The 22,950-nt window shown below is 48.1% G+C and overlaps 1 protein-coding gene across 23 annotated transcripts in view; it reads left to right on the top strand.

The window, feature by feature from the left end:
- The window catches only part of NRXN2 (neurexin 2), an 888,378-nt gene that overhangs the window by 651,731 nt on the left and 213,697 nt on the right, over positions 1–22,950 (top strand). For all 23 annotated transcript variants that reach the window (XM_067472511.1, XM_067472506.1, XM_067472510.1 and 20 more), the window contains one exon: positions 7,829–8,010. In XM_067472511.1, the coding sequence (XP_067328612.1) occupies positions 7,829–8,010 (182 nt within the window). The remainder of the gene's footprint in view (positions 1–7,828; positions 8,011–22,950) is intronic.

The raw sequence follows: 22,950 nt of genomic DNA, 5'->3' as shown, positions 1-22,950 counted from the left end.
GTCTACTGAACAAGCCAGTACCTGCCGCATACCAGTACTGCCATCTGTTGAGGAGTTACAAAGGTGTAGGCATTACTTTTTATGCTAAGGCTTCCTGCCAAAATGGAACTGTAGAGGAGAGTCTACTGAACAAGCCAGTACCTGCCGCATACCAGTACTGCCATCTGTTGAGGAGTTACGAAGGTGGAGGCATTACTTTCCATTTTACATTGACTAACAGTCTGCGCAGGGTTCCATACTTTGCATTTTAACAACACAACCATTCAATGCTCAGGCTTCCCGCTAAAGTGGAACTGTAGAGGAGAGTCTACTGAACAAGCCAGTACCTGCCGCATACCAGTACTGCCACCTGTTGAGGAGTTACGAAGGGGTAGGCATTACTTTTCATTCAACCCTTGTATTTGGTACAAAGGAGGACAGGAGTGGCGATGGGCTTTCCCCTCAACTGCCCACTGACATCTCTATCTCAGCCAATGAGTTCTCCTCCGAAGCCTCCAAGACGCTGTTGACAATTTCCAAGCTAATCAACACCTCTGACGGAGATGGATGGGTGGCAAAGCGGAGGGTGAACAGATGGCTTGGGAGGCGATTTCTCCCCACCCAGAAGCACCCTTTTTCCGGCGTTGTCATCCCCTCTATACACCAGCCCTGGAATTTGGGAAAACAGCATTTTGGGAGAGAGGGGAAGGAGCCATGAGAAGGCAGAATCCCCTTCTAGACTTTCCCTTATTGATTGATCTATTTATTGGATCCCTTTTTTGAAGCCGCCCACTAGCCGAAGCGCTCTCTGGGCGGCGCGCAATCTGCTAAAAAAGCGCAGAAGGCTTTAAAATACAACAATGATCCCCTAAAACAATGACTAAAGGAGACAGATATAGAACCGAGATACAGTTTGGCAGCGAAGGATGAAAACATTGCGTCGTAGGAAACAAATGAAAACATTGTGCACAAAGTCTTCGAAGCGGGAAGGCAGGTCTTCAAATGTCCAGGAGAGTGTGAAAAAGGAGCCAGAGATGGTTGCCCTTTGGTGAGAAGGGCTAGGGATCCATAATAATAATAATAATAATAATAATAATGATGATGATGATGATGAACTATAAATCCCAGCAACTACAAATCCCAAATCTCAGGGTGTATTTCCCTCAAATTGTAGGTGAACTATACATCCCAGTAACTACAACTCGCATATGTCAAGGTCTATTTTCCCCCAAGAGCACCTCAAGAGCACCCCTGGGCAACATCAACTGTCGTGCGACTGCGTACTTTGCGTATGGGTTGAGCCGCCCCTGCCCCAACTCCATTGGTGGAGTTCAGAATGCTCTTTGATTGTAGGTGAACTATACATCCCAGTAACCACAACTCGCATACGTCAAGGTCTATTTTCCCCCTTGGAAAATCAACTATACTGCAAATGCTTACTTTGCCTAACTTTTGAGCCGCCCCTGCCAGGCATACATGAACTTTGGCCCTCCGGGTGTTTTGGACTTCAACTCCCACAATTCCTAACAGCCTACTGGCTTCTTCCACCAACACCACACTGCCCACCACCCAAGTGAAGGCTTTCATTCGGGGACAAGTTCATCCTGGATTGTATGTGTTTCCTCCACCACAGACATCCCAGTGTTTCCGACTCTCTCCATTCTTGTTGAATTTGCATGACCTCACCAGCTGCCTCTCTCTTAATCCTTTCCTATTCTTTTCTATGGCACACATAATATTATCACATAATAAAAGTGAAAATCTGTGTTCATATTTGGGCAAATGGAGAATTCGTGCCAAGTTTGCTCCAGATCCATCATTGTTTCAGTCCACAGTGCTCTCTGGATGTTGGTGAACTACAAATCCCAAACTCAAGGTAAATGCCCACCAAACTCAGTATTCTCTGTTGGTCATTGGAGACCTGTGTGCCATTTTTCGTTCAGTTCCATCATTGGTGGAATGCCGGTGGAGTTCAGAATGCTCTTTGATTGTAGGTGAACTAGAAATCCCAGTAACTACAAATCCCAAATCTTAAGGTTTATTTCCAGTAACTACAAATCCCAAATCTTAAGGTGTATTTCCCTCAAACTCCATCTGTGTTCATATTTGGGCATATGGAGTATTCGTGCCAAGTTTGCTCCAGATCCATCATTGTTTCAGTCCACAGTGCTCTCTGGAGGTTGGTGAACTACAAATCCCAAACTCAAGGTAAATGCCCACCAAACCCTTCCAGTATTCTCTGTTGGTCATTGGAGACCTGTGTGCCATTTTTCGTTCAGTTCCATCATTGGTGGAGTTCAGAATGCTCTTTGATTGTAGGTGAACTAGAAATCCCAGTAACTACAAATCCCAAATCTTAAGGTGTATTTACCTCAAACTCCATCTGTGTTCATATTTGGGCATATGGAGTATTCGTGCCAAGTTTGGTCCAGATCCATCATTGTTTCAGTCCACAGTGCTCTCTGGATGTTGGTGAACTACAAATCCCAAACTCAAGGTAAATGCCCACCAAACCCTTCCAGTATTCTCTGTTGGTCATTGGAGACCTGTGTGCCATTTTTCGTTCAGTTCCATCATTGGTGGAGTTCAGAAAGCTCTTAGATTGTAGGTGAACTAGAAATCCCAGTAACTACAAATCCCAAATCTTAAGGTGTATTTTCAAAACTAATCACTGATATATATTTTCTGTTCGTCGTGGGAGTTCTGTGTGCCATATTTGGTCCAATTCCATCATTGGTGGAGTTCAGAATGCTCTTTGATTGTAGGTGAACTATACATCCCAGTAACTACACTTGCCGCACTTGCTCCCTTGCCTGGCCCGCTTTGGGTCCGGAGGCATGCCTGAAGACCCCGGCGTGTGCACCAAAAGGGACCCCGGCTCCCTTTCCCGATCCCCCGGTGCTCCACCCGCCTCCTCTCCTCTCCCCAATCCACGGGTGGGCCAAGGGGCCGAGCCGCCACCCCTGGCCCGCTTCAGGTCTGGAGGCATGTCTGAAGATCCCAGCGTGCACACCAAAAGTCACCTCATCTCCTGACTTTCTCCTCAGCCATTGGGACCAAGAGAGAGAGAGAGAGAGAGAGAGGTGGAGATGCCCACCTTTCCTGAAGGTAGGCGCAAAAACAAAGGAGGGAGCGGAGGTGGGAGATACCTCCAGCAAGAGGGGCTCTCTCTCTCTCTCTCTCTCTTGGTCCCAATGGCTGAAGAGAAAGTCAGGAGAAGAGGCGACTTTTGGTGCGCACGCTGGGGTCTTCAGACACGCCTCTGGACCCAAAGCGGGCCAGGCGCAGTGGCTCCGCCCCTTGGCCCACCCACGGATTGGGGAGAGGAGAGGAGGTGGGTGGAGCGCCGGGAGATCGGGAAAGGGAGCCGGTCATGGGGAAGGGATTGAACGCGGAGAACGATTTAGCGCCGGCTCTGCCCGCGCACCCGGTGGCCGGATGGAGCAGGAACGAGAGGGGCGAGGCGAGGCTCAAGGGCCCGGCCCCTTTGGGAAGAGGATCGCCCGGCAGCAAGGCAAGAAAGCCGAGGCTCCCCCCAGACTGTTAGGGCTGTTGTGAGCTGAGGGGGCGCTCCTCAAGTGGCGGTCGAGGGGCATTTACAGAGGCGCCTCTGTGCCCCTGGCAAAAAAAAGTGTTCTGCGACCGCTTACTTTGCGTAATGGATGAGCCGCCCCTGCTTGCCATCCGTTTCCAAAAAGGAAGAGAAGGACAGGTGGAAAGATCTTGAGTCTTCTCTGCCAAAAGGGTTCCTAAGACCATCATAAATATATGTTTTCTGGTGGTTTTTGGAGACCCCTCTGAAACCTGCCTGTGCCTCCCTTAGGGGTCTTGACCCCCAAGTTGAAAAACACTGGTGTATGGCATCAAATTGCCACCTTGAGTCCTCTCCGGTGTGGGAAAGACGGGATATAAATATGGTAAATAAATAAATAACTCCCTGATCCGTTAGGATCTGGTGCCTTGCGGGAATTTTGGCTACCAAACTAACTGCACCGACTTGCAATTTGCTCCTGCTCCTAGGTAACTGTCCTGTCCCTTTCTCAAGACGTCTCGAAAGACAATAGATGGGATCGAAAATGGTGATGCCGAAGCAACTTAGACCCCAAGGTCACTTAGTTTCAACAGGTCAAGGAACTCATGTCCAGAGGCGAACCCATTCCCCGCGCTCTCCGTTTCCTTGGCGTCAATTTGATTTGCATTATCGCAGTTTGGATAATCAAGGGGCCTTCAGGCTTGAGTGTGTTGTTTTATTTATCATATTTACCCTGTTTATCTTATTTATTTATAGCTTTCCTGCACACCGCTCGCAGGGCCCGTATTCCCAAAGTGATCCATAACAAAAAGGGATGGCATCATTAAAGCCCCATTTTGAAAAAAAAAAATCAAAACACCCTCTTTTGCAACGCCAAAGGCCATAGGAAAGGAGAACATATTCCGAGAGGGATGGAGCCATCAGAGCCATTTTGGATCCGAACATTGCTGGTCCATATAGTCTGCTCAAGCTTTAATAACGTAACCTTGGAACTGTATTTGTTTATTTATTTACGACATTTATGTGCCGTCCTTCTCACCCTGAAGGGGACTCAGAGCAGCTTACAAGATATATATACATACAATATATTATATTATTAGCATACTTACTTACTTACCTGGCTTGTATTACAGAGACCTGGCTGGACGAAGGGGGAGGGGTGAACCTCTCCCAACTCTGTCCTCCAGGTTATTCTGTGCAGCACCAATCAAGACCTGGAGGGCGGAGGGTGGAGTTGCAGTGGTCTATAAGGATTTTATCCCCCTGATCAGGTGCCCCATCCCACAGTCATCTTCCTTTGAGTGTATCGCCATTAGGATTGGTGACCGGGACAGGATAGGGATTCTGTTAGTGTACCGACCACCCCGCTGCACTACGGTCTCCCTATCTGAGCTAGCAGGAATGGTCTCGGACTTGGCTTTGAATTCTCAACGGCTTTTAGTCCTGGGAGATTTCAATGTTCATGCCAAGCCCCCCCCCCCCCCAAACAGGTGCGGCTCAGGACTTCATGGCCGCCATGGCAACCATGGGCCTGTCCCAATTAGTATCTGGTCCCACCCATAGTGCCGGGCACACATTGGACTTGGTTTTTTGTCAGGGATGGGATGAAGGTGATGGGGTGGAGGAGCTGACCATCGCTCCATTGCCATGGCCTCCTCTCTCTTCATTCTGGCCCAGAGTGGCAGTTAGTGCACGGGAGAGGGGTCCCCAATACATAACATATGCAGGAGACAAGGTGGAACTGTCCCCTGCCCCCCCCTCATCACTCTGGCCCAGAGCAGCAGTTGGTGCTGGGGGAGGGGTCCCCAGTTGATGAAATATGCAGGAGACAAGGTGGAACTGTCCCCTGGCCCCCTCTCTCTTAACTCTGGCCTAGAGCGGCAGTTGGTGCTGTGGGGAGGGGTCCTCAATGGATGACATATGCAGGAGACAAGGTGGAACTGTCCCCTGGCCCCTTCTCTCTTCACTCTGGCCCAGAGTGGCAGTTGGTGCTGGGGAGAGGGGTCCCCAGCTGATGACATATGCAGGAGACAAGGTGGAACTGTCCCCTGGCCCCCTCTCTCTTAACTCTGGCCTAGAGCGGCAGTTGGTGCTGTGGGGAGGGGTCCTCAATGGATGACATATGCAGGAGACAAGGTGGAACTGTCCCCTGGCTCCTTCTCTCTTCACTCTGGCCCAGAGTGGCAGTTGGTGCTGGGGAGAGGGGTCCCCAGCTGATGACATATGCAGGAGACAAGATGGAACTGTTCCCCTCTATAATTGTAACTCGGTGCCTGTTTTCTCCCCTGAGCTCTCTGTTGTTGATGGTGGGGAGACTCTCTTAGGGTAGCTGATGAGAGTTTGCGTCCAAGGAGCCTCGGGGCGTGCCGAAAAACGCAGATGCAGAATGATGGATGGCTGAGCCGCCGGCGGAGGGCTGGGTGGCCGGGAGACGGATGAGCCTGTCCTCACCCTTATCCCTCTCCGTCCATCATTCCTGCCTCTCCTCCTCCCACCCAATCTCTCTTTTGCAGCAGAGAGGGGCCGAACCTGGCGAGGCCCAGGTAGAGATTGATGGCCCCGGAGGAGGGAGCGGCGGCACTTGGACGCAGAAGGATAGGGACCAGAGGAGAAGGCCATTTTGGAGAGATAACCGTCGTGTAGTGCTTTGCATCCTAGATCTGGAAGAGGCTTCCAGGGCCATCCAGTCCAATCGCATGCTGTGCGGGATGACACTATCAAAGCCCTCCCGACAGATGGCCACTCAAGCTCCTGTTTAAAGCCCTCCAGAGAAGGAGACACTGCTAATAATATTGCAGTATAGTGATATAGTACAATAAGAGTAATATATAATACTAATATTGTGCTATGCTAATAATATACTATATTGTACATATAACTTGTAAGCTGCTCTGAGTCCCCTTTGGGGTGAGAAGGGCGGGATATAAATGTCATTCATAATAATAATAATAATAATAATAATTTTCCAGGATGTCTGGCCATGTTCCAGAAGCATTCTCTCCTGACCTTTCGCCCACATCTATGGCAGGCATCCTCAGAGGTTGTGAGGTCGGTCGGAAACTGGGCAAGTGAGGTTTACATATCTGTGGAATGGGAGAAAGAATGCTTGTCTGTTGGAGGCAAATGTGAATGTTGCAATTGGCCAGCTTGATTAGCATTGGATAGCCTTAGCATTGAGCGGTTGTGCTGTTAAACTGTCAAGTATGGAACTTTGCGTAGACGGTCAGTCAATGCGACTTAAGCTACGTGCAGTCATTGAATTCTTGACAACAGAAGGTGTCACCCCAAAGGAGATTCATCAGAGAATGCAAGCATTCTGGTGATTGTGTTAATGTGAGTACTGTGCTTCATTGGATGAGTAAGTTTAAAGACGTTGAACATCTGACTTGCATGACAAACAAAGAGCTGGATGTCCTGTGACAGCAACCACCAAGTTTCACAAGCAAAAGGATTCAGGACGATTGTCGTATCACTCAGAGAGAAATTTCAAGCATAATCGGCATTTCACAAGAGTGTGTGGGTCACATTATTGCTTTGCTTGGCTATCGGAAGATCTGTGCACGATGGGTACCCAGGATGAGAGGACTGTGAGACGCTAGTTGCGGAAACAGAGTGTCGACTTCTTCTGTGACGGCTTCAGAAAACTTGTTCATCGTTGGCAGAAATGTATCCAATTGTCTGGTGATTATGTGGAAAAGTGAATAGTGGGAGTTAAAGAGCACATTCTAAGGATTATTTCTGCGTTTGATTTATTAAAATATTCCCATCCAAACCCAAGTAACGAAAGTGGAGGCATTACTTTTCAGTCAACCCTCGTATAAACATAAGGCTATAAGGCCGAGATTTACATACTGCTTTGTATACCCTCTCTCTCTTTTTTATGATTGGCTTCCCCTCTCCCGAGGGGGAGGTTGAAACCTCCTTCCACACTCCATCGTTGCCAAGAGGCAAAAACCCGCGAAATAGCGAGTCCGCGAAAAGCGAACCGTGAAGTAGCGAGGGAATCGTGTTCCTTGATTTGCGTTTGGGCATTTGGGGATCCATCTATAGAAAGTTTGTGGATTCATAGAATCCTAGAGACTTCACTCCCCTCCTATCAGGCAGGAAGGCACCATCAGAGCCCTCCCGACAGATGGACATCCAGCCTCTGCTTACAAAACTCCCTAGGAGATGCCAATAAACTCCTATGGACAGTGGTGTGGGATAATAATCTCAATGTAGGCATCAGTGAAAGGTTTTGATGATGGGAATGTGTTTGGACGCTTCCTGTTCCATGCCATCTAACCGTTTTGCCTCTTTCTCTTTTTCTCTCCGCAGCTGGCACCACGTACATTTTCGGGAAAGGCGGGGCGCTGATCACGTACACGTGGCCCCCCAATGACCGACCGAGCACGCGGGCCGACCGCCTGGCCGTGGGCTTCAGCACGCATCAGAAGAACGCCATTCTGGTGCGGGTGGACAGCGCTTCCGGGCTCGGCGACTACTTGCAGCTACACATAGTAAGAGCAAAGGCAAAGGGGAAAGCGGGAAGTGGGGGATACCTGTGGAAGGAGGGAGGGAGTGGGATCCAATGTTATCTCTTACATAGGAGGCTTTTCTTTGTCGTAAAATAATATAGATGCACTGTTTGCAAGAACAAGGTTTCCATAACATAAAGTTCTTTATACTTCCTTCTTTGCTTCCATGCTAGGCTTCTTTTCCATGCTTCGCTCTCACAGAGCCTCCTCTCACACCAAAGTTACACAGTAGCTTTACCCACTAGACCTTCAACCTGGGGCTTCCTCTCACACCAGACCTTCTCATACTCTGAGGCCTTCTCAAAGACTAAGGCCTACCTCTGTGAGGCCTTCTCTCACAGACAAAGGTCTACCTGACACTGTGAGGTCTTCTCTCACAGACTAAGGCCTACCTCACATTGTGAGGCCTTCTCTCACAGACTAAGGCCTACCTCACACTGTGATGCCTTCTTTCACAGACTAAGGTTTACCTCACATTGAGGCCTTCTCTCACAAGGGCCTGCCTCACACTGTGAGGCCTTCTCTCACAGACAAAGGCCTACCTCACACTGTGACGCCTTCTCTCACAGACTAAGGTCTACCTCACATTGAGGCCTTCTCTCACAGACTGAGGCCTACCTCACATTGTGAGGCCTTCTCTCACAGATTAAGGCCTACCTCACATTGTGAGGCCTTCTCTCACAGATTAAGGTCTACCTCACACTGTGAGGCCTTCTCTCACAAGGGCCTGCCTCACACTGTGAGGCCTTCTCTCACAGACAAAGGCCTACCTCACACTGTGAGGCCTTCTCTCACAGACAAAGGCCTACCTCACATTGAGGCCTTCTCTCACAGACTGAGGCCTACCTCACATTGTGAGGCCTTCTCTCACAGACTAAGGCCTACCTCACACTGTGATGCCTTCTTTCACAGACTAAGGCCTACCTCACATTGTGAGGCCTTCTCTCACAGACTAAGGTCTACCTCACACTGTGAGGCCTTCTCTCACAAGGGCCTGCCTCACACTTTGAGGCCTTCTCTCACAGACAAAGGTCTACCTCACACTGTGAGGTCTTTTCTCACAGACTAAGGCCTACCTCACACTGTGACACCTTCTCTCACAGACTAAGGCCTACCTCACATTGTGAGGCCTTCTCTCACAAACTAAGGTCTACCTCACACTGTGAGGCCTACCTCACATTGTGAGGCCTTCTCCCACAGACTGGCCTGCGTGACAGTATTAAAAGAAACTCTAAAATCAGGACAGTAAATAAAAAACAGTACTCAGAAAACAGGGGAATTCCAGACAAGAAACAATCAGGGCCAGCTAACACCTCCCAACAATGGATTCCCCCAGAAAGGAAGCAGCCAGGCTTTCAAGCTGCAAGGACATTCTGTGTTAATCAGGGTGGCTTGAGGCAGGTGTGAATGTTGCCCTTGGCCACCTCGATTAGCATTGAATGGCCTTGCGGCTTCAAAGCCTGGCTGCTTCCTGACTGGAGGATTCCTTTGTTACCTCACAGACCTCGCAACCTCTGAGGATGTCTGCCATAGATGTGGGCAAAGCGTCAGGAGAGAATGATTCTGGAACATGGCCAGACAGCCCAGAAGCATTCTCTCCTGACGCTTTCTCCTACTGGATGCAAATCAAGGCTCTTCTGGATGGGTTTGCATGTGCCGGGAAAGCTCTACAGCAGCATCTTACCCTCCCTTTATGTAGACGATTGGTTCCTTACTCCCCTGCAGTCGGACCAGTACTCAGAGCAACACATCAATATAATATAGTTATATGGAGTCTCTGTTCACTCCAAGGTCTGAGAAGAGCATTGCTGGAATAGCAAGAGTTGCGCAAATGCATCTTCCTTCTTGCCACTTGGAGGGCAATCTTAATCTGCGTCTCGTGGCAGATTAAAGACACAATTTATTTAGCAGAGGCTTTTATGGATTCCCGTTCTCTTGATCCATCCGATGAAGTGAATTGCAATCTTTGAAAGCTTGGGTCACATAAAAATTCACATCCTCCTTCTCGCGCTCATAGGCGTGTGCACAAACCCACTTTACACCCATACCTGTTGGGGAACGTTTACGTTTGCCGCCGGCCCTCGACGTGTGCGGATTTCGCTTTCATGAGTTGTATTTGTGAATTTAGCATCAATAATTAAATGGGGATGTTTTGGGAGATTTGTGGCCGCTGAGGAAAATTGCAGCCGACGCGCATAGACTAGAAAATGCAAAGAATAGGGGGAGAAAAATAGTTCAGTATGCCATAAATGCATAAAATATATGTACTGTACTTTAATATGCGTGTTAAATACGACAACGGTATTAAGAGTTCAACTTACGGGAAATGGAGAGATATTTGGAGAGCACGCTCACCTTTCTTCCAATCCCAGGAAGACGTATGCTGCTTGTGTTTCTTAATGAACTCTGCACATGCTCAGATATGCTGCTTTCCTCTGTCGCTCTGTCGTTGTGCTCACTGGCAATGAGGCAGGACTGATCGTGTGTTTTTGGCAAAGAGTGTATGTGACAAATTACCGCTTGACAGTCATCTATATAAATAAAAATGTAATGTTCGTTTGTGGGGTTAACATAACTCAAAAACCACTGGAAAAATTGACATGAAATTTGGACACTACACCCCTAACAGACCAACGAGTGACCATCACTCATAACTGCCCCCCCCAAAAAAAAAACAGTGGAAAGGACTTAAAAACCCCCAAAAGTTAAATGATGAAAAGCTATATGATGATATAGAAAAAAGGGAGGGAAGGAACGGAAGAAAGAAAGAAAGAGAAAAAAGGAAAGAAAGAGGGAGGGAAAGAAAGAAGGAAAGAGAGGAGGAAGCATGGAAGCAAAGAGCAAAGGAAGGAAGGAAGGAAAGAAGTAGAGAAGAAAGGAGAGAAAGAGAAAGAAAACAAAAAGGGGGAAAGAAAGAAAGAGGTAGAGAAGGAAGGAAAGAGAAGGGCAGAAAAAAAGGAAAGGAAAGAAAGAAGCAGAAAAAGAGGGAGGGAAGGAAAGAGAGAAGGAATGAAGCGAAAAGCAAAGGAAGGAAAGAGGTAGAGAAGGAAGAAAGGAGAGAAAGGGGAAGGAAAAGAAAAAGGAGGAATGAAATAAAGAGGTAGAGAAGGAAGGAAGGAGAGAAGGACAGAAAAAAGGAAAGAGAGAGGGAGCGAAGGAAGAAGGGAAAGCATAAAAAGGGAGGGAAGGAAAGAAGGCAAGAGAAGAGGAAGGATGGAAGCAAAGAGCTAAGGAAGGAAAGGTAGAGAAGGAAGAAAGGAGAGAAAGAGGAAGGAAAAGATAAAGGGGGGAAGGAAAGAAAAGTAGTCAAGGAAATAAGGAGAGAAGGAAAGAAATAAGGAAAGGAAGGAAAGAGGGAACGAAGGTAGGAAGGAAAGAAGGAGAGAAAGAGGAAGGGAAAGTTGGCCACAAGAATCTTAGAGTTGGAATAAACCTCCTTCCGTACCTCCCCCTTCCTCCTCTCATCCTTCCTTCCCTTCCACCCTTTCATCCTCCTTTCCCTCTTCTCTCCCTTTCTCCTTCCGTTCTTCCTTCCGTCTCTCTTTCCTCCCTTAATTCCTCACTATCTCCCTCTTTCACCTTCCATCCTTCCCTTCCACCCTGTCATCCTTCCTTCCTTTTCTCTTTCTGGCCTTCTCCCCTTCCTTCTTTTCATCCTTTCCATCTACACTTTTGTCCTTCCTTCCCTTTTGTCTTTCCTTCCTTCCCTCTTTCCTCCCTTCTTCCCTCTTTCTCCTTCCATCCTTCCCTTCCTCCCTTTCGTCCTTCCTTCCTTCTCTCTTTCCTTCCTCTTTCCCTTCCACCCTTTCATCCTTCCTTTCCTCCCTTTCTCCTTCCGTTCTTGCGTCTCTCTTTCCTCCCAACCTCCCTTCCTCCCTCTCTCCCTCTTTCTTTTTCCAGCCTTCCCTTGCTTGGCTGAAAAGGAAAAGGGAGTGAGGGAAGAGAAGAAGACAAAAATAAAGAAGGAGAGAGGGATGGAAAGAGGGAAGAAAGAGCTCACAGGCTACTTGAAGTCCATTGCTTGGCTGAAAAGGAAAAGGAAGGAAGGGAAGAAGATGGAAATAAAGAAGGAGAGAGGGATGGAAAGAGGGAAGAAAGAGCTCACAGGCTACTTGAAGTCCATTGCGTGGCTGAAAAGGAAAAGGAAGGAAGGGAAGAAGAAGGAAATAAAGAAGGAGAGAGTGGTGGAAAGAGGGAAGAACGAGCTCAGAGGCTACTTGAGATCCATGGCTTGGCTGAAAAGGAAAATAAAGTGAGGGAAGGGAAGAAGGAAGAAGGAGAGAGGGATGGAAGAAGGAAAGAAAGAGCTCAGAGGCTTGGCTGAAAAGGAAAAGGAAGAAAGTGAGGGAAGAGCAGAGGGAAGTAAAGAAGGAGAGAGTGATAGAAGGAGGAAAGAAAGTGCTCAGAGGCTTGGCTGAAAAGGAAAAGGAAGAAAGTGAGGGAAGAGCAGAGGAAGTAAAGAAGGAGAGAGTGATAGAAGGAGGAAAGAAAGTGCTCAGAGGCTACTTGAGGTCCATTGCTTGGCTGAAAAGGAAAAGGAAGGAAGGGAAGAAGAAGGAAATGAAGGAGAGAGGGGTGGGAGGAGGGAAGAAAGAGCTCAGAGGCTACTTGAAGGCAATTGCTTGGCTGAAAAGGAAAATGAAGAAAGTGAGGGAACAGAAGAAGGAAGGAAAAAAGGGGAGAGGTATGGAAGGAGGGAAGAAAAAAAGAAGGGGAGGGAGGAAGAATTGTAAGAAAAGGGGGGGAGGGAAGGAGGCAAAGCAAGGCAAGAAAAGAAGCGGCATATAATGGAGTTTTCAATGTAGGCAAATGGAGATTTCATGTTAGTGAAGCAGTGAACCTGTTCAAGGTTTTCACCCAGCTTGAAACAAGCCCTTCCAGAGGGCCAAACCTTGTCTTCCCAACAGGCTGTCATCATGCTGGGTCTGCTCTTTAAAATTTGGACTGAAACTCATCAAAGGTTCCGACGCTGCTGGACTCCAGTTCCCATTCTCCCCAGGCTGCCTGGCCAGTGTTGGTAGGAGGGTAGACCAAGCTGGGCCCCCATTCCTGCTCCCTGATTAATTCCAGTGCGGCGTCTCCAAGCAGGCTGCGGGCGGCCGGTCCATCTCTGTGCCATGCCGATTAATATTTATGCCTTAATGGCTGTGCGTGATCTTGGGCAAAGAGGGAGGGAAGGGAGGAGGAGAGGGAGAAAATCTCGTTACTTAATGAAATACTCATTGCCTCCAGGGGGGAAAGGGACACAGAAGGCTAATGCCGCTCTCCCGGGCACAAATGCGGGTGTCGCTCTGTGCCTTGGCACCCCAGATGGCTGGGTGCAGAGTCATCCTTCTCTCGGTCGCAACTGCCTCCTTCCTCTTTCCCTCTTTCACTCTCTGTCTCTCTTTCTGCTACTGGATGCAAATCAAGGCTCTTCTGGATGGGTTTGCATGTGCTGGGAAAGGTTTACAGAAGCATCTCACCCTTCCTTTATGTAGACGATTGGTTCCTTACTCCCCTGCAGTCGGACCAGTACTGGTAGCCTTTTTGGAGGTGCCAAGACGAAGATAGGGACAATTAGAGGATAGTCATGATGATGATGATGATGATGATGATGATGATGATGATAATTTGCCGATATATCACACAGTCCTAGACACTTGGGAAGTGTCCAACGTGTGATCCAATACAACAGCCAACAGAGTGATCTTGTCTGCTATGGACTCATCTTGTTGTGTATAATAATAATAATAATAATAATAATAATAATAATAATAATAATAATAATAATAGTGTTCGACTTGTGATTTTGTGATACGAAACCCAGCATATAGATCTCGTTTGCTGTTACATACTGTGCTTTTGTGTCAATGATAATAATAATAATTGAGGATTTAAAGATCGAACTGCAAAGACTCTGTCACAAGCCATTCAAGGTGGTGCCAGTGGTGATCGGCACACAGTGTGCAGTGCCTAAGGACCTTGGCCTACACTTAAACACAATTGGCACTGACAAAATTACCATCTGCCAGCTGCAGAAGGCCACCCTACTCTGATCTGCAAGCATTATTCACCCATACATCACACAGTCCTAGACACTTGGGAAGTGTCCGGTGTGTGATCCAATACAGCAGCCAGCAGAGTCATCTTGTCTGCTGTGGATTTATCTTGTTGTCTGCTTGTCTGCTGTGGACTTATCTTGTTGTGTTGAGAGCCGATCAGCAGTGGAACTCTCTGCCCGAGTGTGGTGGAGGCTCCTTCTTTGGAAGCTTTGAAACAGAGGATGGGTGGCCATCTGTCGGGGGTGCTTTGAATGCAATTTTCCTGCTTCTTGGCAGAATGGGGTTGGACTGGATGACCCATGAGGTCTCTTCCAACTCTAGGATTCTATCTTCAGCCTTCTCTGCCAAAGGGGTTGCTAAGACCATCAGAAATATATGTTTTCTGGTGGTCTTTGGCAACCCCTATGAAACCCCCTCATGACCCCTCAAGGGGTCGCAACCCCCAGGTTGAGAAACACTGGTTTAGAGGCTGTTTGCCATTGTCATCTTCATAGGCTGAGAGTTTGTGACTTGTCCAAGGTCACCAAATGGACATCTGTGGTTGTGCAAGAATTCAAACTGTGGTTTCCAGAGTCATAGTCTAATACTCAAACCACAACCCCATGCTGTCTAGATGAGACCTGACTAATCTCTAAGTATATAGTGAGACTGTGCTCTTCTTGTAAGTGGTCTTCTATGAGTAGAGGCTCATGAAAGGTCCTACAGTGGCAAACGAAATCCGTACAACTGCGCCTTCCCATCTTATTCGCAACAGCAACTGATACAAGTGGTGTCCTCTTGTCTGCAGTAGTGGAGCCAGCAATAACCATTGTGTCTGGTCGCCATCGAGAGCTTTCGTCTCCATGAATGTCTCTAATCCTCCTTTATAGCCGTCCAAGTTGGCAACCGTCGCTGCATCTTCTGGCAACCACTCCCTCAGCGTCTGCTGCTGAGTATGCATGCCCAGTGTGGAACACATCTCACCACGCTAAAACGGTGGATGTGGCTCTTAATGAGACATGCCGTGTTATCACGGGGTGCCTGCGCCCAACACCGCTGGAGAAATTATGAAGGTTGAATGAAAAGTAATGCCTCCACCTTAATTATTTGGGTTTGGAAGGGAATATTTTAATAAATCAAATGCAGAAATGATCCTTAGAATGTGCTCTTCAACTACCACTATTCACTTTTCCACATAATCACCAGACAATTGGATACATTTATGCCAACGATGAACAAGTTTTCTGAAGCCGTCACAGAAGAAGTTGACACTCTGTTTCCGCAATCAGCATCTCACAGTTTTCTCATCCTGGGTACCCATCGTGCACAGATCCACAGATCCAAAGTAAAGCAATAATGTGAACCGCACGTTCTTGTGAAATGCAGATTATGCTTGAAATTTCTCTCTGAGTGATACGACGATCGTCCTGAATCAATCTGTCAACATTTTGCTTGTGAAACTTGGTGGTTGCTGTCACAGGACATCCAAATGTTTGTCTGTCACGCAAGTCAGATGTTCCCACATCAACATCTTTAAACTTACTCACCCAACAACGCACAGTACTCACATCAACCCAATCACCATCAATAGCTTGCATTCTCTGATAAATTTCCTTTGGGGTGACACCTTCTGCTATAAAGTTCAATGACTGCATGTTGCTTACATTGCATTGACCGACCATCTACGCAGGGTTTCATACTTCGCATTTTAACAATACAACCATTCAATGCTAAGGCTTTCTGCCAAAATGGAATTGTAGAGGAGAGTCTACTGAACAAGCCAGTACCAGCCGCATACCAGTACTGCCATCTGTTGAGGAGTTACAAAGGTGGAGGCATTACTTTTCATTCAACCCTCATACACTGTTTAGATCAGTGGTTCTCAACCTGGGGTCCACAGATGCTTTTGGCCTACAACTCCCAGAAATCCCAGCCAGTTTCAAATAACAACAACAGCATCAATAATTGAGGATTTAAAGATCGAACTGCAAAAATTGGTACAAGCCAGTCAACGTGGTCCCAGTGGTGATCGGCACATTGGGTGCAGTGCCTAAAGACCTTGGCCTGCACTTAAACACACTTGGGAAGTGTCCGACGTGTGATCCAATACAACAGCCAGCAGAGTGTCTGCTGTGGAGTCATCTTGTTGTGTTTCAAATTATTATTATTATTATTATTATTATTATTATTATTATTATTATTATTAGACTCTGGCACAAGCCAGTAAACGTGGTCCCAGTGGTGATTGGCACACTGGGTGCAGTGCCTCAAGACCTTGGCCGGCACTTAAACACATTTGGGAAGTGTCCAATGTGTGATCCAATACAACAGCCAGCCAAGATGAGTCTGCTGTGGACTCATCTTGTTGTGTTTCAAAATAATAATAATAATAATAATAATAATAATAATAATAATAATATGTTTATTCAAAGACTCAGTAAAGGTGGTCCCAGTGGTGATCGGCACACTGGGTGCAGTGCCTCAAGACCTTGGCTGCCGTGGACTCATCTTGTTGTGTTTCAAATTATTATTATTATTATTATTATTATTATTATTATTACTATTATTATTTTGTTCAACAGTGGGAATGAACTGCCTTGGGAGAAGTTGGGTTTCTCTTCCCTGGAAATCTTTAACCAAAGGTTGGGAAGCCACCTCTTGGGACCACTTCAAATCTATCTTCCAGCAATAGAAGGTTCTGTGTAGGCGGCCCCTCGAGATGCCTTCCAACTCCGTGGTCCTAGGAAATGCAGTTTGCAGCGGTGTTGCTCGAACTGCAGTTTCTGAATCCCGAGGAGGAACAGAACCCCTTTGATCCACCCTGCTCCGTCTCCGGCAATTCGGTGTCCATTTTGGAACGCTGCAGAACAGAAATAGCTGCAGAGGATGGCAATGAAAAGCCAGGGACATCTGGCATTGGAACATCACGGATGGGTGTTTCTGCACCAATTAGAGCCCTCCAACTCGAGATGGGAAACGGGTAGGCTTGACTTCAGAAGAGAATGGTACAGCACTCAGAAATGGAAATGCGGTGGAAGGAGAGAATCAGACTCAACACAGACTCAACCGTTGTTGGGCTGCATCCTTGTAGGAGTCTTCTCTCATGTACCCGCATGGGGAGGTGGAGCTGACAGAGGGAGCTCATCCGCGCTTTTTTTTCATGTCAGGAGCAACTTGAGGAAACTGCAAGTTGCTTTTGGTATTAGAGAATTGGCCGTCTGCAAGGACATTGCCCAGAGGACACCCAGATATTTTGAATTTTTTACCATCCTTGTGGGAGTCTTCATTCATGTCCCCGCATGGGGAGCTGGAGCTGACAGAAGGAGCTCATCCACGCTTTTTTTTCATGTCAGGAGCGACTTGAGAAACTGCAAGTTGCTTCTGGTGTCAGAAAATTGGCCGTCTGCAAGTACATTGCCCAGAGGACACCAGGATATTTTGATTTTTTATCATCCTTGTAGGAGTCTTCATTCATGTCCTCGCATGGGGAGCTGGAGCTGACAGAGTGAGCTCATCCGTGCTTTTTTTTTCATGACAGGAGCAACTTGAGGAAACTGCAAGTTGCTTTTGGTATTAGAGAATTGGCCGTCTGCAAGGACATTGCCCAGAGGACGCCAGGATATTTTGATTTTTTTACCATCCTTGTAGGAGTCTTCTCTCATGTCCCTGCATGGGGAGCTGGAGCTGACAGAGTGAGCTCATCCGCGCTTTTTTTTCATGTCAGGAGCGACTTGAGAAACTGCAAGTCGTTTCTGGTGTGAGAGAATTGGCTTCTCTCATGTCGCCGCATGGGGAGCTGACAGAAGGAGCTCATCCATGCTTTTTTTTCATGTCAGGAGCGACTTGAGAAACTGCAAGTCACTTCTGGTGTGAAAGAATTGGCTGTCTGCAAGGACGTTACCCAGAGTACGCTTGGATGTTTTGATGTTTTACCATCCTTGTGGGAGGCTTTTCTCATGTCCCCGTGCGGGGAGCTGGAGCTGACAGAGGGAGCTCATCCGCACTCTCCCTGGATTTGAACCTGCGACCTGTCCCTCTTCAGTCCTGCCAGCACAAGGGTTTAACCCACATCTCCACTGGGGGCTCCTCCAGGATTCCATAGGACACTGCTGTCCCAGTTAAGGTGCTATGTTTGCGTAATGTGAAAGGAAAGACAACCATGGAAAGACAGCTGGAGCTGACAGAGGGAGCTCATCCGTGCTCTCCCCATATTTGAACCTCTGACTGGTTGGTCTTCAGTCCTGCCAGCACAAGGGTTTAACCCACGTCACAACTGGGGACTCCTCCAGGATTCTATTGGACACTGCTGTCCCAGTTAAGGTGCTACGTTTGTGTAATGTGAATGGAAAGACAGCTGGAGCTGACAGAGGGAGCTCATCCGTGCTCTCCCCGTATTTGAACCTCTGACTGGTTGGTCTTCAGTCCTGCCGGCACAAGGGTTTAACCCACTTCGCTACAGGTGGCTCCTCCAGGATTCTAAAGGAGGACACTGCCATCCCAGTTAAGGTGCTACGTTTGCGTAATGTGAAAGGAAAGACAGCTGGAGCTGACAGAGGGAGCTCATCCATACTCTCCCCATATTTGAACCTCTGACTGGTTGGTCTTCAGTCCTGCCGGCACAGGGGTTTAACCCACTTCGCCACTGGGGGCTCCTCCAGGATTCTATAGGAGGACACTGCCATCCCAGTTAAGGTGCTACGTTTGCGTAATGTGAAAGGAAAGACAGCTGGAGCTGAAAGAGGGAGCTCATCCATGCTCCGGATTTGAACCTGTGACCTGTCCGTCTTCAGTCCTGCCAGCACAAGGGTTTAACCCACATCACAACTGGGGGGTTCCTCCAGGATTCTATAGGACACTGCTGTCCCAGTTAAGGTGCTATGTTTGCATAATGTGAACGGAAAGACAGCTGGAGCTGACAGAGGGAGCTCATCCGTGCTCTCCCCATATTTGAACCTCCGACCGGTTGGTCTTCAGTCCTGCCATGGAAAGACAGCTGGAGCTGACAGAGGGAGCTCATACGCTCTCTCCCCATATTTGAACCTGCAATCCGTCCACCTTCAGTCCTGCCGGCACAAGGGTTTAACCCACTGCGCCACCGGGGGCTCCTCCAGGATTCTATTGGACACTGCTGTCCCAGTTAAGGTGCTACGTTTGCATAATGTGAACGGAAAGACAGCTGGAGCTGACAGAGGGAGCTCCTCTGTGCTCTCCCCGTATTTGAACGTCCGACTGGTTGGTCTTCAGTCCTGCTGGCACAAGGGTTTAACCCATGTCGCCACTGGGGGCTCCTCCAATATTCTATAGGACACTGCTGTCCCAGTTAAGGTGCTACGTTTGTGTAATGTGAATGGAAAGACAGCTGGAGCTGACAGAGGGAGCTCATCCGTGCTCTCCCCGTATTTGAACCTCTGACTGGTTGGTCTTCAGTCCTGCCGGCACAAGGGTTCAACCCACGTCGCAACTGGGGGCTCCTCCAGGATTCTAAAGGAGGACACTGCCATCCCAGTTAAGGTGCTACGTTTGCGTAATGTGAAGGAAAGACAGCTGGAGCTGACAGAGGGAGCTCATCCACGCTCTCCCCATATTTGAACCTCCGACCGGTTGGTCTTCGGTCCTGCCGGCACAAGGGTTTAACCCACGTCGCAACTGGGGGCTCCTCCAGGATTCTATAGGACACTGCTGTCCCAGTTAAGGTGCTACGTTTGCGTAATGTGAATGGAAAGACAGCTGGAGCTGACAGAGGGAGCTCCTCCGTGCTCTCCCCGTATTTGAACCTCTGACTGGTTGGTCTTCAGTCCTGCCGGCACAAGGGTTCAACCCACGTCGCAACTGGGGGCTCCTCCAGGATTCTAAAGGAGGACACTGCCATCCCAGTTAAGGTGCTACGTTTGCGTAATGTGAAGGAAAGACAGCTGGAGCTGACAGAGGGAGCTCATCCACGCTCTCCCCATATTTGAACCTCCGACCGGTTGGTCTTCGGTCCTGCCGGCACAAGGGTTTAACCCACGTCGCAACTGGGGGCTCCTCCAGGATTCTATAGGACACTGCTGTCCCAGTTAAGGTGCTACGTTTGCATAATGTGAATGGAAAGACAGCTGGAGCTGACAGAGGGAGCTCCTCCGTGCTCTCCCCGTATTTGAACGTCCGACTGGTTGGTCTTCAGTCCTGCTGGCACAAGGGTTTAACCCACTTCGCCACTGGCAACTCGGCACACTTGCTGCAGGATGCGTAGCGGTGCTCTCCGTGTCTCGAGCGCTGTAACAAGGGCACAACTTGTGTTTCCTGCTGCCCGTGGCACCCACCGAGGTGACACCGCTAATCCCGCGTGGCAGGAGACCAGGCCAGCTGGTTGCGGGAACGCCCCGCGTGTCAAGACGAGCCCCGAGGCTGCCTCCGCACCACCCCAGCGCCTTCGCCTCGCGTCCCCTTCTTCGTCACGGCCCTGGCAGGCTAACGTGGGCCGACAGCGTTACTCGCTGGTGCCGCAATGGCAGCGTCTGTTTCATGCAGCACAAGTTTCCCCCACTGCCTGGAATCCAGGATACAGGTTCTAATCTACGCCTTTCGTCAATGGGGCCTATGGGGTAGTACCAGCTGGGGTTGGAGATCACCTTTGGCGACCCGGGGACCCCGGACTGTCCCTTTGTTGTTGTGTGCCTTCACGTGACCCTAAGACGAACCCATCACAGAAATTATTCTGAGGTTGGAAGCCAAGCCTCACGAGGAACATCCGAGCGAGGGGTTGCTGTTGTTGCGCTTGGAGAAGGAGAAGACCGAGAGTGACATGATTGCCATCTTTGGATATCTGAAGGGACGTCGTGTAGAAGATGAAGCCGACTTGTTTTCCCCGGCTGTGGAAGCTAGAGCAGAAAGCAATTGATTGACGATACAAGAAAAGTGATTTTGGATGAACTTCTGGACTGCCTCTGAGAGTGATGGAGTCTCCAAACAATGGTCAGATGAGCTCTAGATGGATCTACCTGGATGGAAGGTGGTGGACTAGATAGCATTTGAGGTCCCTTCCAACTCTTCAGATGGTATAATTCTGTGGGCAGCTATTCCAGGGAGGCATTTCAGGTCCTTGAGAAGACTTTGAGAAGAGAAGAAAATGGAGGCAGCTAGGCCTGGGTAACAACGCAAAAATTTGTTTCTAAAATCGATTTGTAATTGGGGTTTTTTTTTGTTTCGATATTTAAAATAATTACAAAACTTTCCCAAAAAAAAGTTTCGGTATTTACGAAATTTCGTAAATATTTACAAAACATTTTGTAAAGATGGCGCCCTTTTTTTTTTCAATATTTTTTAAATATTTTTTAAATTTAATTATTAATTTAGTAGAATAGGGATTAATTATTATTAATTATTATTAAGGAGGGAAGGCAGGCACTCACTCTGGCGGGCCCTCTCGCTCGCCGCTCGCTCGCCCCTCTCGCTCGCCGCTCGCTCACCCCTCTCGCTCCAGCAGACAAGAGTTCTTCCTCCCACCCTGAACATTATTCCACAGATATATCAACCCCACTTGCCTAGTTTCCAACAGACCTCACAACCTCTGAGGATGCCTGCCATAGATGTGGGTGAAATGTCAGGAGAGAGTGCTTCCGCCCCTCTCACTCGCCGCTCGCTCGCCCCTCTCGCTCGCCGAATAGGCAATGCTAAGCAAGCTGGCCAATTGCAACATTCAGGCAGGAAGCAGCCAGACCATGAAGCTGCAAGGCCATTCGATGCTCATCAAGCTGGCCAGCTGCAACATTCATGCTTGCCTCCAGCAGACAAGAGTTCTTCCTCCCACCCTGAACATTATTTCACAGATATATCAACCCCACTTGCCTAGTTTCCCAACAGACCTCACAACCTCTGAGGATGCCTGCCATAGATGTGGGTGAAATGTCAGGAGAGAGTGCTTCCGCCCCTCTCGCTCGCCACTCGCTCGCCCCTCTCAGCAAGCATCGGCAGGTGGCCATCTTACGTATTTCCGAAATGGACGGAAATACAAAATTTTTTGGCGCCTGCCATTTCAATATTTAAAAACACTTCCAGGTTAAAAAAAATGTTTTCTAATCGTTTCGTAATTCAAAAATTAACGAATTTTTTAACGAATTACGAATTAACGAAACGAATTGACCAGCCCTAGAGGCAGCCTTTCTCTCTTTCTGATCCATCTACCACCATCTATAACTCGATTTATGGACACGGAGAATTGTTCAACTAGATCAGTGTTTCTCAACCTGAGGGTCAGGACCCCTCGGGGGGTCGCGAAGGGGTGTCAGAGGGGTCACCAAAGACCATCAGAAAATAGTATTTTCTGTGTGGGAAGTTTGACCCAATTCTCTCATTGGTGGGGTTCAGAATGTGCTTTGATTGTAGGTGAACTATAAATCCCAGCAACTACAACTCTCAAATGTCAAGGTTGATTTCCCCCAAACTCCATCAGTGTTCATATTTGAACATATTGAGTATATGTGCCAAGTTTGGTCCAGGTATATCATTATTTGAGTCAACAGTGCTCCCTGGTTTAGGTGAACTACAACTCCAACACTCAAAGTCAATGCCCACCAAACCCTTCCAGTATTTTCTGTTGGTCGTGGGAATTCTGTGTACCAAGTTTGGTTTAGTTCAATCATTGGTGGAGTTCAGAATGCTCTTTGATTGTCGGTGAACTATAAATCCCAGCAAATACAACTCGCAAATGTCGAAGTCTATTTTTCCCAAACTCCACTAGTGTTCCACATTTCGGCATATTGAGTATCTGTACCCAGTTTGGTCCAGATCCACCATTGTTTGAGTCCACAGTGCTCTCTGGTTGTAGATGAACTACAACTCCAACACTCAAGGTCAATGCCCGCCAAGCCCTTTCAGTATTTTCTGTTGGTCATGGGAGTTCTGTGTGTCAAGTTTGGTT

Source organism: Anolis sagrei, chromosome 12 (assembly GCF_037176765.1).
Source record: "Anolis sagrei isolate rAnoSag1 chromosome 12, rAnoSag1.mat, whole genome shotgun sequence".
In the NCBI taxonomy this organism is placed as follows: domain Eukaryota; kingdom Metazoa; phylum Chordata; class Lepidosauria; order Squamata; family Dactyloidae; genus Anolis; species Anolis sagrei.
The sequence above is the reverse complement of the archived record's forward strand: the minus strand, read 5'-3'. Positions and strand labels throughout refer to the sequence as shown.